Source organism: Panicum hallii, chromosome 5 (genome assembly GCF_002211085.1).
Source record: "Panicum hallii strain FIL2 chromosome 5, PHallii_v3.1, whole genome shotgun sequence".
In the NCBI taxonomy this organism is placed as follows: domain Eukaryota; kingdom Viridiplantae; phylum Streptophyta; class Magnoliopsida; order Poales; family Poaceae; genus Panicum; species Panicum hallii.
Window position 1 is genome coordinate 48024006 of NC_038046.1, and position 16732 is coordinate 48040737.

The 16732-nt window shown below is 47.4% G+C and overlaps 2 protein-coding genes across 2 annotated transcripts; one reads left to right on the plus strand and one right to left on the minus strand.

Annotated features, from left to right (window-relative positions):
* Nucleotides 1–5102: 5102 nt before the first annotated feature.
* Nucleotides 5103–9562, minus strand: LOC112895957 (actin cytoskeleton-regulatory complex protein PAN1). The gene is made up of 7 exons (XM_025963977.1): nt 9390–9562; nt 9157–9231; nt 9015–9072; nt 7843–7898; nt 6523–6585; nt 6019–6084; nt 5103–5788 (listed from the first exon to the last, which is right to left on the minus strand). The coding sequence occupies exons 1-7, from the start codon at nt 9474–9476 to the stop codon at nt 5537–5539; spliced, it is 657 nt and encodes a 218-aa protein (XP_025819762.1). The 5' UTR covers nt 9477–9562; the 3' UTR covers nt 5103–5536.
* A 1567-nt stretch (nt 9563–11129) lies between these two features.
* On the plus strand, nt 11130–16096 carry LOC112893951 (protein transport protein SEC23). The gene is made up of 5 exons (XM_025961490.1): nt 11130–11892; nt 12120–13940; nt 14554–14670; nt 15233–15304; nt 15475–16096. Exons 1-5 carry the CDS (start codon nt 11446–11448, stop codon nt 15610–15612), a joined length of 2595 nt encoding a protein of 864 aa, XP_025817275.1. The 5' UTR covers nt 11130–11445; the 3' UTR covers nt 15613–16096.
* Nucleotides 16097–16732: the final 636 nt, after the last annotated feature.

Genomic DNA, 16732 nt, shown 5'->3' on the forward strand with positions numbered 1-16732 from the left:
TACATCGATGTCCTAGTCGGATACGAGCCCAGGAGTCCTACCCGAGTACTTTTCGGGTAGTTTCCTTATGTTCCGACTAGTTCTACTACTGTTCAAGTAGTTACAATGGATGTAGGGTGTAGGCCATGTCCCATCCCTTATCGTAGAATATGTACGCTATGTGCACATTCCCGTGGGCCCGGGTCTGAAAGCTCGAGGTCCGGATCGGACGAGAAGGTCGGGATGACCCGAATCGCTGCTTGAGCAGGTCGGGCGAGGGCCGCTAGGGCTCATCTGCATTTTCTTCCCTGGCTCTGTTTGACGCGAGGCAGCCTCGAGTCCTCCACGGACCGGCCTTCGAATCTCGATCGCTCGGGTTCCCAAGTCCGGACCCATAGGCATGCGCCTTTTCGGATCTCAGGGTATTCCAAAAACCAAATGATTAAATGCGAATATCGAATGTGGACGTGGCCTGTTGAAGCTTACCCGGGAAGTGGGAGCACCAGTATAGTTTTTTAGGGATGCACTCCGGAGGCGATCCCACCACGTCACAGTAGGCAATGGGGCGCTTGGTCCGCCATGATTTTTGAGATCGACGGGAGTAACTGCACCTGGTACTTTCATTGTTTTGATTTAATTCGAATTGGAAGGGGGAGAATTCGAACCTTTTCCTCTTCCTGCGGAGGTTGAGGGGTCGTGTGCTGTGTGGCGCCAGGGACTCATTATAAGGCTCCACCATCCCGGCCAGACGCTCTCACCAGCGAAAGTGAGCTTTTCCGTTCAGAAGAGAGGGAGCGGTTCTCATGTTTTCCTTGCCCTTTTTGCGAGATGGTGGGAGAGAAGCGCTCGGCGGACGAGGGCTCTAATGCCCCACCTCGGGGGCCGCTGTACCTCGGGAGATCATGCACCGTCAGGGGTAAGCGTTGTTCACCCTATCACTGTGCTCTTGGTCGTGATTGGAGATGTTTGGTTTCACGTTTGTGTAGGGCTATCTCGACGGGTCCTTGAGACTTCATCGCCGCGTGCGGAGCGGTTGGAGAAAGCTCCACAGCCGCGGCGTCAGCGTCACTGGTGTCATCCTCTTCCTCTGAGTCTGAGTCGCATCAGCGTAGGGAGATGCCAGACATTGTTCGCGAGGCGTCCGAGGCTAAGGGCCGGTACTCGGATGCGACACGAAAGATTGGCAAGCTGGAGTCTGACCTCACCGCCGTCCAGGCCATCCTTCATGCTTCGGAGGAGGAGGCGCCTTCGTCCTTGGCCGAGGCCGTAGATGCCCACGTGCGGGCAGCAGGTGTGTCCCGTATGCCGAGGCCTTCCATTTGTTTTTATTTCCAAAGTGGTTGTAGCGTATCTCCGTGTTTTAGGTTTGGAGGAGTAGGTGGCCGCTTCTCGTCTTGAGGCGGTTGATCTGTGCAGCCACTTGAATGACCTAGAAGGCCACCACGAGGCTCTTGCCTGCGCGGCTCTTAACGCAGTGCAGGTGGTGAGGCCGGAGGGGCAGCAGCTACCCGACTGTCTCCGGTTGCTGCCGTGCGAGGTCAAGGGCGTGGTGGCGTTAGGCATTCGCGGGGGGCCACCAGCGTGCTGGCCTCGGCGCAGGTTTGGTCCGGCTGGGATTTAGGCCGGCTGGAGCCCAGGTTCTCAGCAGAGACCAACCCCCAGGAGCGGAGGGCGCTTGTCATTGTGTTTGCTAGAGTTGCTGCTGCCATCGCAGTGGAGGTCGACATCGATGACATCCTCACGAGGGGTGCTGATCCGGGCCAAGACGGTGTCTAGGGGGGCCTTGCGGTTGATGTAGCAGCGGTCGTGTCAATCTTGGAGATAGTTTGTACATATATTTTGAACAATGTATGGGGGGACTTGAAGGTCCCCCGAGTGAACAATTCTAGATGTTTGGAATCGTCCTTGTTTTAATGATGTTTGGGAGGCTCGTGCCGCCTGCTTATTAGATGTCGTTATTGATCGGTGGTGTGGCCCAAAGAGACTTACTTGGGAAGTTAGAGCGTTGCCTCGCTTCTCGCGCCCATCCCACGATCGTGATGGGCCCCCACGCCGCATGCCATGGCCTGTCGGTTGGGCTTCCGCATGGCGCCCCTTTAAAAGGGGAAGGGCCGGAGGTCACCGTCCTCCTCATCTCGCCCTTGCCTCGTTCCAATCTGCCGGAGCCAGCCCCTTTCCGTTGTTCCGCTAGCGCCGCCGCCCCCCGACCCTTCTCCGCTCTCACGTGGAGAGAGAGAGAGAGAGAGAGAGATGAAGGTCGTTCTGCTTCCCTCTCCCATAGCCGTGATGTCGCTCTAGAGGCTGTCGACCATGGAGGAATCGCAGCTCGAGGACTTCACAACGAAGGGGCTGCTACCACCAAAGGTGGTGGCGCACTGGAGGGCTCCACCGGCGGAGCACGAGGAGCCGCATCGTGAGGACGACGAGATCGTAATCTTCCTCGCATTCCACGAGCACGGCCTCGGGTACCCGACGCATCCGTTCCTGCTCGGTCTGCTGAACGAGTGGGAGGTGGAGCTGCAACACCTCAACCCGAATGGGGTGCTGCACATCGTGGGATTCGTCACTCTCTGCGAGGGCTTTCTCAGGATAGATCCACATGTGAATCTATTCCGAGCCTTCTTCCACGCTCGAGGCCTGTTAGTGAAAGGAGGCCCGGAGCTCGCGCCGGTTGAGGGCTTCGGCTTGCAGAAGAAGCCTCGCAAGTTGGGGGACTACCCGGTGTACACCCCCGCGGATTCGAACCGGGGGAGGCACGAGGAATGGTTCTACATCAGGAACCCTGCGGAGGCGTCGTTCCCGGCATTCATGGGGGTGCCACATGAAGAAGGATAGCTGGACACGGGGCCCCTTACTCCGGAGAAGGCTCGCGTGGGGGTCCTTGAGAAGGCGCTGCGCGACCGCATCATGAAGAAGGGCCTCAACGGGGTGCGTCTTTTCGGCACCATACACTACCGCCGCATCATCCCGTTGGCCGTTAGGATGACCAAGATGTGGGAGCACACCGGTATCACGGATCCCGACGGGGTGTCGACGGCAGTGGTGCCTAATGATGAGGTGTGGTCGTGGCTCGATATGGTGCTGAAGGTGGGGAATCAGCGGACCGTCGGTGGTTCGCGAGCCTTTGACAACGTTCAACCGTCGGATCTGGTAAGTTTTTTCCCCTCTCCTTCTTCATGCTAGTCCTCGAGCGCCCGACCGGCTCCTGACCTTAGCTTTATCCAGGGACTTGGTCGTGCCCAATCCCGCCCTCATCTCCCGAAGGGGGTGGCAGGCATGGCCAAACAGGCCAGCTAGGTAGAGGCCTCCCAGGCTAGAAAAAAGGAGAAGGCCGAAAAGGCTACGAGGAGGCAGGAGAAAGAGATGGAGATTGCACGTCGGGTCCGAATGGGAGAGGATCATGATGCCGTTCAAGATGAACATGAGTCCGACGATGGTGAAGAATCTGAGGAGGCAAAGCCGGATGACTCTGTGTTTGTGGTTGGAACCCTTGACACCGCGGCGTCGGGGACCACGAAGGCCCCTGGGGCATCTTCCAGTGCCCCTGAGGCGAGAAAGTGTGCCGCCGATGGGGGCGCGACACAGGAGGAGGAGGCAAAGTGGGCCCGAGTGGGGCAATGCTCGAAAGTGGTTGCGCGGAGTGGTCGGAGGAGCGTGTTCACCCGGAGGCGCGCTCGAGCGCGGCTGGCCCAACGAGTGGTCAGGAGGAGGAGGCCGTGCCGGGCTCCCTGGCTGAAGGCGTCAGCCGCGGCGCTCCACCGACTGGTCGGGGAACAGCGCAGCCACTTCCCTCAGTGGCTAACGCCCCGCGGCTCAGTCTGCGGCTGCCGTCGGGTATCCGCGGTTTTGGACTTCCCTTGCTCAGTCGGGCGTCAGGGTTACTCGTGGGAAGGAGGTTTTGGTATCGATGATATGGATGTATATGATGGCAAGGTGGTTATCAGTAGAAGTCCCAAGTTGTTTGAGATACACCCTAAAATCTCACATGAGATGGTTGTGGCCATGGAAAAGGACTTTGGTAAGATTGTAATAGAAGTTCTTAACAAATTCCGTCGTCGCAAGACACATGTGCCATATCTGAAGCCATTTCGCATTCTGCTGAGTAACATCAGAAGGTATGCTACCTGGTGGTGAGACGGAGTCAAGGCGGAGTCTTTGCGGGAATGGATACAGCACTATCCATTTCTGAAGGTGTCGATGGCCCGTTCGAACTTGTTGGGCGGTATCCATACTGCTTGCAGAGCTTATGATGCAGGTGATGGTACCGTTCAAATCACTCGTGGAGACTGAGATTGCAAATGAGTGGACAGAACATATGAAGAGGACAGCAAACCCACTACTTTTGGCTATTTTCCGTTCCAAAGATCCTACACCAAAAACTTTTTATTACCGAACAGAGCTGGAATTTTTGTTTGAGTATATGAGGCACCTACCTCAACATGGCGCTGAGCGTTCATTTGTGCGTAGGTGATGGTCCCCGTAAACAACGCTTGCAGTCGCTGGACGAGTTAGAACTTGCCGGTGCCTATTATCTTGAGTCTGCTGTGGTTCAGGCTCTAACCATTCTGATAAATTCAAATGCCATGAAGGGAATGTAAGATTTTTATGCTCTCTGCTATTGCATTATACTTCTGTTTTCTGTTTAATTTTGTTGGCTGCTAATTTTATTCTATCTCTGTAGGTTGTTTTCGGTATGGGACTGCTATAAAAGGTGTAACAGTTCGTATCGAGAAACCTGATCGCAAATGAACTAAATCTCTCTTTTGCTGCTGGTTGTGCTGTGTATAGGATCATCTCATTATAATATATGTAGGGTCAATTTTTGATGAATTGTGAACTTTATCTCATATGACAGATTTGTAAGGCTGATGATCCATGCAACTGCATCATCTGGAGAGCTCGTTGGTTTGTCGCCACAGCTTTCCATCGAGGGAGCTGATGGCCGTGGCCTTGACCAGAATTTGATTTCTTAGCCTTCAACTGCTTCAGAATGTTGCCGTGTATGGTCGCATGATGGCTGTTGGTCTTAGCTGACTAATGACTAATGTAAATTGAGATGCTGCTTTTGTTTTTTGCTTGGTCGTTCTGTGTCTTTCCTGGCATCTGGAGATATATACATCAGGTAGTGTCACCTTGGGGCGTCACTGACTCATTGCGTGATAACTGCTCTTGCTACATGTTCCAAGTTCCGATCTGGTAGATCTGGTTGGGTCAGCAATCAACCCCTGAATTGGCTAGCTTAACCTAATTAATCAACAATCCATGAGAAAATGCTGGCTGATCACATAAATGCAACTACTTGGTAAAGAGTTCGTTTTACAAAAACAGAGATCCTATGCTTCAGAGTTCTTTAGTCGGCTCGTGTTCAAATGAAAGTGTCTGTGTAAACCTTCATGCAAGAAAAATTCAGCAGATACTTCCTGTGAATACGGACAACATGAGAAGCCCATTTCGCCTCTCGTCAAGCAAACCTCACAGGCTGCTGCTCCACTCCTCCATGGCATCTCTTCTTCCAATGAGCTTGCGGTCTCCATACCTGATTTCTAGAAAACCGTTGTCAATCTTGGTCGTCGCCACTTTCGTCATCATCGTCGTCATCATAAGCCACCAGAGAGCCCAGCGTGGCCTTGGTGGCATCCGATGGTGGCTTTTGGTCCGCGTCGTGACCATTCGAAGGCCACTGCTCCTCGGGTGCAGGCTTAGCTTCCTCATCAACTTTTGCTTTCTTGGCTTGCGGCTTCACAGAAATTATTACATTTTTCAGGAGTGCAGGCTGGCTCCTCTTCGTAGGTGGCTTAGGCCTGCTCTCCTAAAGAGGGATAGTCACATGCACAGCTCAGGCTCAGCAGGATAGATTTGTGAAACACATATCTTGATGCTCCATTTATAGCAACATGATGAGGAATGTAACTAAAAAACTTGCACAGAGAGGAGAGGAGCACAATGTGTTTCGTGTATATTTTGTTCATCTCATCTTAAAACTTTGACAAGATCGCAAGTAACACAATTCTACTTTTGCATTTGTATATTCCAACATACCTCTGGTCTAGAGACTGTAGGAGTCTCAAGTTCATGAACAATATTGGATCGGGCAGCCACAGCCTCCTGAAAAGAAAAACACTTATATAAGTCAGTAATGTGACCTGTGCTTGGTATATGAGAACAGATGTGAATTGTCACGTGGTAATGTGGTATACAAAAAATTACTGAAATTTACTACTACCTTGCATCCCAAATACATGTCCATTTAGGATTGTCCTAAGTCAAGCTTTTGGCTTTGACCATCAATTTCTAAAAGAGATCATATGGATTGACATTACTAGATTCATCACGGTACATATTTCATAATATATAACTCTTTCTACTTAGAATAATATGTTTCTTAGATATTGTTAGTCAAAGTGTCGTATTGGAGATTGTAATGGACTTATATATTTGAGATCAGAGGAAGTAGCTTAAGATAAAACTAAAAAGTAGCACTATGGAGCATCTAAAAGCTCCACAATGTGCTGTTCTATGCTACTACATTTAGATGTTACTCACATGGAAACTGCGGAGTTGTTCCGCTTCTTCATTGGCCACTTGCTGTTCATATTCCCTCCTTGACTGCACCGAAGTAACATGAAACAAGGAACTAAGATGTTGCAAATAAAGCTAATATACTTATGAACCAATATGTTTACATCTGAAATTTTTATGTATTCATATAGTAAATGCGTACTAACTATGAAGATCATAATCAGGCTAACCAAGAATTAGGTTTCAGATTGTTTTGTTACACTCAATAATTTTGATGCAGTAATAAACACCATGGGCAGATTATTTTCAGTACGATTCATGGATAACAAACACTGATCCTCATTACGAGGAAAATAAAAGCACGTAATTTTTTGTCCCCCCTTAGCATACTCACCTGGAATTCCTTTTCCGAACATGAATAATACAGCTCATGTTTCTCATAATGTTAACCAAAGTAGTAAATAATATGGAAATTGCAATTTTGCACTACTTAACCACTCCCCTCTCAAGAGCCCCTAGTTTCCCCAAATCCTCTTATCATTGATCCAGTGCGATTGGGAAACCTCTCCTTTTATGAACCGAGGACACCCCCATTTCCGTTACAAGAACGGAAATACAAGAGTTCTTACAAAAGAAGGAGAGGGGGGGGGGGAGTGGGGGGCAGGGGAGATCAGCCAGATGGGAGGAAGCGCCTTGGGAAACCTCTCCTAATACAGAATATCCATAAGGTTACTACTATCAAGTGGCAATTGTCCTATTAGGATGACACGAGACATAATCACAAAAGTTCTTCAGCAGCTCAAGTAGTCACTAGTCACTGCCTTTCACAAACTATAGCACTGTAGTCTAGTTTTAGTCCTATTAGAAACTATCACTATTATACTATGTTAAACTTTGTTCCTGCAAGTTTGGAAGGCTTCTGATTTGAAGGTTTTTAGTATTTACCCCTCATAAATGAAAGGGGAATGAAGAGTGACAGAGCAATACAAAGGTCAGGATAACAATAATCTATTAAATCCTTTAATATCTTATGAATGAACAAATGGTGTTCTCATTATTAAAGTATACACAGCAGCCGTCCACACCCCAATTTTGTGCTCCTAGCAGGTGGCAATAAGGGCTGGGGGGAAGTTCCCTTAAGCAGGTGTACACATAAAAATACATCAAGAAGCATCGAAAATACGATCCTACTGTTGTTAAATATTTCAGCTATACAATCCTACTGTTGTTAAATATTTCAGCTTAGTGATATGTAGACAACCATACGGATAGGTAGAAACATGCAGTTTTGTTTTGGAGCTTCAACTGAATTTCTAAGCAATCTATGTTACATTAAATGCTTACCGATGCCAATTTTTCAAGAAACTCTGTCTCATCCTCATCCAAAGCTTTTGGAGGTCCTGGGTAGAATAGATAGCGAGAATATCAAAACAAGAGACAAATTTCAATCAACCCGGAATTTTAGTGTTCCTGTTCCCTACACTTCACTCGTTTCACCCAGGCAGGAACAGAATAGCAATGGACATGTAGATAGCAGGTTAGAAAAATTAAGCACAGCTGCAAACTTTCTTTTAATTAATCCCCACTAGAACAAGGACAGAATCCTCTGTTACTAAAGTCAAGGCAAACAGTTGAGCTGCAGATGTTTAGTCATACTAGGCAAAATAGCCGTTGTGGTCCCTCAACTCCCTCAACTTTCAAATCGGCCAATATAGTCCCTCAACTTTTATCTTTGGGTCAAACTCATCCTTGTGCTGATACTATACTCCATAATAACATGAGATTTATGCAGAAAGTCCTCTTTGCCCTTGGCTCCTTTCCCTTCTAAATTCCGCAACAGTTTATTATTACTAAAAAAAGTATTTATCAAATGCAAGCAAATCAGTGTAGTGGCATCTATGCATTTAGGAGCCAAACATCACAAGTGTTTACTTTGGAACATAGAATTTTATTTAACGATGCATCGCATTGTATCGCGGAAGCATTTAGAGTAAAATTAAAGATATAACTACAAACCACCATATAAAATGTTGCGGAATGCTGAGCGAACAGTGACACAAAATAGTGGAAATTGAGGAGGGGGAGAAGAAGTCAAGGGTAAAAAGGACCTTTTGCATTTATCTCATGATATTATGGAGTATAATATCAGCACAAGGATGAGTTTGACCCCAAAACGAAAGTTGAGGGACTATATTGGCCAATTTGAAAGTTGAGGGACGAACTTGACCCTCAGAATAAAGTTGAGGGACCAAAATGGCTATTTTGCCATCATACTACTACTACTCACATGCTTCAGTGACCAATAAGCATTTTGGCTCCTACAGGTCATGCTTTAGCTGGGACATAGCATGGCAGAATCACACGTAATTGTCCAATTTCTTGGTGACTACATTCTCATGAAGACTATAACTAACAAACTCCACCTAAATCCAAATGACAGAAACTGTGTCCACATTGTGCAAACAGCCAAACACAGACCATAAGATGGTATCAGGGCATATGAGTGGCAGACATACTGTGTTTGAAGCGCTCGTTGAACTCCGCATCCTTCTTCTCCTTGTTCTCCTGAAGAATCTGCACAGGGGAGGGAGACACGAGAAGCCGCATTAGCTGCAAAACAACGGGTGGGCCTAAAGGGTTAAGAGGGGGCGACCTCACCTGGAAGAGGGGTTTGTCCCGCTGCGCGGTGCCGTCCTCCACCCGCTCCCCTCGCGTCCGCTTCACCTCATCGAGCTGCGATTTTCCACAGCCACCAAATCTCAGCGATTTGCCCACAAATTTCAGCGAGATTTCTTCCTAGGTTTTGTGAATTGCTATTCTACTTGCTAGGGCGGCAGGCGAGCGGGGAGCAAGAGGGGCGAGGAGGCCGAGGGGAGTGGCCAGGGCCTTGCCTGGTCCTCGGAGATGAAGTTGACGAGGCGGATGGTCGCCGGCGGCGCCGCTGCCTTTGAGCTCGGTGTCGTCTCCTGCCCGGCCATTGCTCCGCCGCTGATTTTTTTTCCTCTCACCGCCGCGTTCTAACTGCGCTCTGTTATCCCGAGCCCGGCCCGAAACGGAACCAAACGGCGCGCTCTGTAGGCTGTTGGATGGACAGGATGGTGACTATTGGCAAATGGCAAAGTCTCGAACTCGTGTCAATTACGCGAAGATAGCTACCACCCTTTCCCTTTCTTTTGTTCCGCGAGTAATCACCATTTGTTTCTCTTATCAAAACAAAATCATCCTTTTGTTTCTAACGCAAGCTATCACACTTTTTTATGGTGATTGGTACTAGTTTTCCGTAAGAAATTGCAAAAGCTGGCTATTGCACCTCAGTGAAGGCGAATAACTAGTTTCTTATTGGACTAGCCAAGGTTATTAAAGCGTCACCAATTTAGGGTGCCGGTGAAGAACAATTAAAGAATAAAAAAATAGACAGAAAATAAGATGTAAAAAGTTAAGAATTGTTATGAAATAGTTTCTTAGACTTTAGGTCTTCGCTATTTGACTTTTTCAATATTTCTCACTTTAATATCTATATTTTTCAAAAGTTTGTGTCCTTAAGAATTTTCGAAGTCTTTGTCAATGTTAGTCATCATCATCTTTTGATAATCATAACTCTTACATTGGGACTATAAATTAGTGAACCATATGTTTCAATCATCTCGCGAAACTTTGTCATGGTTAACTCAAATATGTGATTGGATCTCATCTTGTTGTTAGTTTAAGTGTTTCTTTATGACTCCGATAAAATTAGCCAAAATATCTATATGAGATCTTGTTGCTGTTTCACAACTTATAAAACTACTAAATTTGGTTGTCAAAGAATATATTCGGTGGATATGTAGCTTATGATCTACAATAGAGCTATTCAAAGAGATAAAGACATTTCAAATTTGGGTGCTTGCTATTCTCACCAAAGTTTATAACTTATCAGTAGATAAAAATGCAAAGATAACAATGATGTATTAGAGACTTCATATAATTTTGAGATGATTACTCAGTCTTATTGCAACTCAAACTCTACTTGATTTTATAGACTAATGAAATTAAGAAAAAAATAAATACATAATCATCTTGTTTAGTTAGATTTAGTTTAACAGATAAATATTTCAAAGCAGCTACTTCTTTGGCTCGCTCTTCAATGTTTTCTAAAATAACTATCTAATTTATAATATAAATACAAATACAAATTTCTTTTCTTATTAAATTGAAAAAGATTGTAATTTTCTAATTTGAGACTTGAGAGGATGGCTTATTGAGTACTCAGTGTGTGGCATGTGCATTTTTTTTCTGAATATTTTTGGATTTGTTTTAAAGTTCACAATGCTTCAGACTTGTGCTGCCTAGCATAGCTGAATAGCTGAATGTTTCACAATTTTTTTTTTGCGAGGAGAATGTTTCACAATATATTGGTGTTAAAAGTAAAACCGAAATGATCATATTGCCTGCGGTGGGCTTACAACTGGGCTGGCAAGCCCTCTATGCTAGGATCATCCTGCATTGCACGCAGAAGGCAAAGTCGAGGATCCTGCATTGCACGCAGAAGGCAAAGTCGAGGATCCTGCATGGTACACAGCAAGTAAAAGGCGACCGTTGACTTGAGTTGACCCATCTTCTCCACCCGCAAACGGTAGTGGGATCCCCGGTCACGCTCGCAGGCAGGCAGCAAGCGCTGTGCTCGCTCGTAAACCAGGGAGGGAACCCGCGAGCCCCCGGCCAATAGCGAGCCGAGATCCAGCCGCAGTGACGTCGATTCGACGCCCGAGCCGGGGCGAATCCGATCTCGCCGCAGCCCGTCTCCCATCTCCAGCAATAACCCTCTCGTCTTCCTCGTCGCATTCCTCGTCCGGATCCCCAATCCTCCGAGCCCAGCCGCCCCCCGCGATCCCCTCCCTTCCCTCTCCAGATCCACGCGCCGCCGCCGCCGCCCCCCGGTCCCCCGGCAGCGCGGCCACGGCGTTCGGCATGGAGGAGACGCCGCCGGGGCAGCGGCCGCAGCCGCAGCCGGCGCACGCGTCTCCTCCCTTCCCCGCGGCGCCCTTCACCCCGCCGCCGCGCGTCTTCTCGCCCACCCTCGCCGCGCGGGGCACCCCCAGCCCCGGCTCCGGGCCCGGCCACGCGCCGGCGCACCTCAGCACGCCCCCCGGCCCGCCCGTCTTCTCCTCGCCGCTGCGCCCCGCGGCCGTGCCCTTCCGCGCCACCCCGGCCTCGCCCCACCCCGTGCCCTTCGCCGCCGCGGGGGGCGGCTACTCCTCGTCCTCCTCCGCCACCGCCACCGCCTCCCTACCCACCTCGTCGGCGCCGCACTTCCTCAACGGCGCCGCCACGCCGCACGGGGACCTCGACCCCGCGCCGTCGGCGCTCCAGGGCGACGGCCTCGACAACCCCTACGTCCAGTTCTCCGCGAACAAGGTACCGCTCAGCTCTCTGCCCCTCGCTCCAGTGATGATTGCCCTTCTCCTATAGCTCATCTCTAATGTGCACACATAAGCACGGTACCATTTGGATCGAGAACTGAACATAAAGCTGGAACAGATCCTCGTTCATGGATAAAATTATACAATCCAACCCCTGCTTTATACGCACACTCGCAAGGTCTTGTAATCTGTTCTGATTGTGGAGCACCTTTGTAATTATAGGTGCTGAAGCAGAAGAAGCTGCTCAATGCCCCTAGCTTGGGGTTTGGAGCTCTGGTTTCTCTGGGGAAGGAAGTGGCGCCTGGGCCAGAGGTAGTGGAACGTGACCCCCGGCGATGCCTGAACTGCGGGGCCTATGTCAATTTATACTGTGACGTCTTGATCGCCTCTGGGCAATGGCAGTGCGTCATTTGCAAGAAGCTCAATGGCAGTGAAGGGGAATTCGTTGTCTCCAGCAAGCAGGACCTGCTCCATTGGCCAGAGCTAGTATCAACGACTGTGGATTATGTTCAGGTGGGGAACAGGCGGCCAGGCTTTGTCCCTGTGTCTGACTCAAGGGTGTCCGGTCCCATTTTCATCCTCATAGATGAGTGCCTCGACGAGGCGCACCTGCAGCATCTTCAGGGCTCCTTGCATGCTTTTGTGGATTCACTCCCTCCTACAGCAAAGATAGGAATAATCACCTATGGCCGAACTGTCTCGGTGTATGATTTTTCGGAGGGGTCAGCGGTGTCAGCGGATGTCCTACCTGGAAATAAGTCGCCTACACATGAGTCTTTGAAGGGGCTAATCTATGGCACAGGTGTTTACCTGTCTCCTATACATGCTTCGCTGCCTGTTGCGCACACAATATTCTCATCCCTGAGACCATATCAACTGAATGTGCCAGAAGTGTCAAGGGACCGGTGCCTTGGGGCAGCCGTAGAGGTCGCCCTTGGTATTATTCAAGGTCCATCAGTGGAGTTGTCTCGTGGAATTATCAAGAGATCCGGAGGCAACTGCAGGATCTTGGTGTGTGCTGGTGGCCCTTGCACCTTTGGACCAGGATCTGTGCCTCATTCAGTTAAACATCCGAACTATGCTTACCTGGAGAAGACAGCTATGAAGTCGATGGAGAGTCTTGGGCATGAAGCACAGAGACACAGTACTGTCATTGATATCTTTTGTGCTGGACAGTGTCCTGTAAGGGTTCCTGTTCTGCAACCATTAGCAAAGTGTTCTGGAGGTGTGCTTTTACTCCATGATGACTTTGGAGAGGCCTTTGGGGTCAACTTGCAAAGGGCATCAACTAGAGCAGCCGGTTCCCATGGCTTATTTGAGATCAGGTGTTCAGATAACATGCTTGTTACCCAAGTTATTGGCCCGGGTGAAGAGGCGTCTCCTGATTCTCACGAAACATTCAAGCATGATAGTTCGTTTTGTATCCAGATGCATAGTGTTGAGGAGACACAAAGTTTTTCTGTGTCTATGGAGACAAAGGGTGATATCAAGAGTGATTTTGTTTTCTTTCAGTTTGCAGTCCATTATTCCAATATGTATCAAGCAGAAATCACTCGGGTGATCACTATGAGACTGCAGACTGTTGATGGTTTGTCTGCGTATCTGGCAAGTGTGCAGGAGGATGTTGCGTCAGTTATCATCGGTAAAAGAACCGTCTTGCGTGCCAGAACTGCCTCTGATGCTATTGATATGAGGCTCTCGATTGATGAAAGGGTAAAGGACATAGCTTTCAAATTTGGTACTCAGGCCCCAAAATCAAAACTTTACCGCTTCCCAAAAGAACTAGCATCACTCCCAGAGTGCTTGTTTCATCTGAAAAGGGGGCCACTTTTAGGTAGCATAATCGGACATGAAGATGAAAGATCCGTACTTAGAAATCTATTCTTGAATGCTTCATTTGACCTTTCACTCCGTATGCTGGCACCTCGGTGCATAATGCATCGTGAAGGTGGTACATTTGAGGAGTTGCCAGCATATGATCTTGTCATGCAATCTAATGCTGCAGTGGTACTTGACCATGGAACCGATATTTTCATTTGGTTGGTATGTTACTCCTGATCCATCTCCTGTACTGTTATCTCAACCTTGTAACTTGAAGTTTACCTTACTTTTTTCACTGTTGCCTTCAACTCTTCTACATGGCTATCATTTATGAATCTTGATGATAGGTTTTGATCACCAAACACTAGTATTGAGCTGCAGATGGTACATTTTTGCCCTGCATGCACTGTATGTCTGAATCTGTTAGGATGCCTTTATTCTAGATTGTCATATTTGAACCATCTACACATTCTGGACAAACAAAGGGCCACGGTGCCACATAGCAGTGTGATTTCGTAATCGATTGTTCACTTTGTGCTCCTGTAAGATGAAAAGAGATGGAGGGAAACTTCTGCCAGGGTTATGGGTTATGTAACGAGTACTGACGAATTTGAACCACATAGTGAATGTAATGTGAAGATGAATGAACTGAAATTATTAAATTATCACTGATGGATACCCACAAAATAGGACACTAGTCCATGCTTATTTAAACTGGAAAACATATATGAGTATATCCTGAGATTAGGATGTATGGAGATCTATTTTTGAATCCGTTTAGGCGTTTCCTTTGTAACTTACTCATTCGCGGACCATCATTACTGTATCTTTTCAGGGTGCTGAGCTAGCAGCCCAAGAAGGACAAAGTGCAGCAGCTTTAGCAGCCTGCCGTACACTGGCAGAAGAGCTCAGCGAGCAACGCTTTCCAGCTCCCAGGATACTTTCATTCAAAGTCAGTTTGCCTGTTCTCGTTCTTCACTGTTACTTCTAGATGCTTTCTTCTTGTGATATCTGGGCAAATTCCTGCGAGCACACTTTATAGCACCCTATACCAGAATTCATCAAATATCGCCACTGTCTTAACTAGTCTGGGCCATATCTGTTGGTTTGCAACTTATTGATTATAAATTTTGATGCTACAATATCATTACATTTGCTCACTCCAATGTAAACCTTAGTTTGCTTTGTAGTGCTTAGTTTTTGCTATGATATGCTTTATAGTTAATATGGCATTTGACTGAAGATAACTGTGGCATGGGATGTTTTGGCGCATCAACATGGACATTTTTTTTTTCAAATCATTGTGTCTTTTAATACTTGCTTAATTAACTAAACTAGTGTGAAAGATCGCTTACAAAAAGCGTGACACGCTTTGGTGCATCAATGTGGACATTTTTTTACAAATCAGTCTTTTAATACTTGCTTAATTAACTAAACTAGCGTGAAAGATCGCTTACAAAAAGCGTGACATGCTTTTCTTTTATAATTGACTGTTCTTTCTTATATTTTCACAGCAAGGAAGCTCTCAAGCTAGATATTTTGTGTCGCGCCTGATCCCAGCTCACAAGGACCCTACTTATGAGCAGGTATGTGTTTCTGCTAACCTCACAATTTGGTTCACCCAAATTCATTGCTATGGTTATTTCGCTGATATTTATAACCATGTTTTATCTCTGTGGTCCTTAATAAAGTCAACTGAAATGAGCAGTCCTGCTGCCGCTCAGTTTGTTAACAGGAGAACTTTTGCTTGTTTCAGGAGTCAAGGTTTCCGCAATTACGGACGCTTACACCTGAGCAAAGGGCTAGGCTAAAGAGCAGCTTCATCCACTTCGACGACCATAGTTTCTGTGAGTGGATGCGCAGCCTCAAATTGGTCCCGCCAGAACCAAGCTAACACAAATAACTGGAGCAGTACACTTGGAAGCGGCTTCTGACAGAGTTGCTCAAATGATAGCTGAGATCTTTGTGAGCTAAATTGTGGTGTAGTGAGACATGCCCGAGCCGATCGCATGTTTGGTTTGGTGAAGCGCCATTTAGGGTGCGGAGGAAATTGTATGATTTTGCCTGATTCTTGCCCCCCCGACCCTGATGTGGTAGCGTAAGTTCATAAATGGTCCCTTGTCAGGCTGAGAAATTTACACAATAAGAGCGTCACAGATGTTACATGTATACAACCTTTTGGCGGATGGTGTCATTATTCTTTGAAATCCATTCATTCATCGGGGGAAGCCGCAGCTCTTGACTTTCTGGGTGGATCAAAGACTGCAGTATAACTTTGCAATTAGTGTTTACTCTATTTATTCAATGTGTCTGATGTGGTCGGCTTTGTGGAAAGAGGGTAGTGCCAAGGAAATCATGGATTATCAATTTATCACAAATCTGGGGCCATATTGGATTCTGCTTTTCCAGTTTGAATCTTGCCTATTCTCGCATGTGTTTCGTCCAGGTTTTCTGCGTATCACGTAATTTCAAAATTCTAAGTCTGAATTCAAATGGTCCCGAGCAATTTACGTTTTTTTTAGAGGAAGGTAGAAAGTCTTTATTCATGATTCATCACAATGTTTACATTAAGAAAAACAGGAGGGGAGCCCAACCATACATGACGACCATCTCCTAAAGAACATGCTAACTTTGCTAACATATGGGCTTCCCTATTTGACTCTCTACCTTCATGCACGAACTGTGCACAATCAAACAGTTTTGTTCTCTCTTCATAATTTGAATCATCATGTAAGAGCATCTGGACTTGTCTCTATTATTCTTGATAACACTTAAGCAATTCGAAACGACTTTCAACTTTCGAATCCCACAGTCCTCAGCAAGCGCAAGAGCCTCAACACATGCCATTGCTTCAAGAGTTTCAGCATCAGCCAATGAGCATACGGTCGCACTTGCTGCTACAAATATGCCTTGATCATTACGGCACACGGCTCCTTTAGTACCTGTCAATCCTTTCCTGGAAACAGCAGCATCAACATTCAGTTTGTGCAAACCTGGTTCAGGGGGAATCCATA

Coding starts and splice junctions, on each gene's coding strand:
- LOC112895957 (XM_025963977.1), bottom strand. CDS start 9,476: ATGGCCGGGCAGGAGACGACACCGAGCTCAAAGGCAGCGGCGCCGCCG. Junction 9,073..9,156: donor GGGACAAACCCCTCTTCCAG/GTGAGGTCGCCC, acceptor TCCCCTGTGCAG/ATTCTTCAGGAGAACAAGGA. Junction 7,899..9,014: donor CAACGAGCGCTTCAAACACA/GTATGTCTGCCA, acceptor TATTCTACCCAG/GACCTCCAAAAGCTTTGGAT.
- LOC112893951 (XM_025961490.1), top strand. CDS start 11,446: ATGGAGGAGACGCCGCCGGGGCAGCGGCCGCAGCCGCAGCCGGCGCAC. Junction 11,893..12,119: donor TCCAGTTCTCCGCGAACAAG/GTACCGCTCAGC, acceptor TTGTAATTATAG/GTGCTGAAGCAGAAGAAGCT. Junction 15,305..15,474: donor AGGACCCTACTTATGAGCAG/GTATGTGTTTCT, acceptor TGCTTGTTTCAG/GAGTCAAGGTTTCCGCAATT.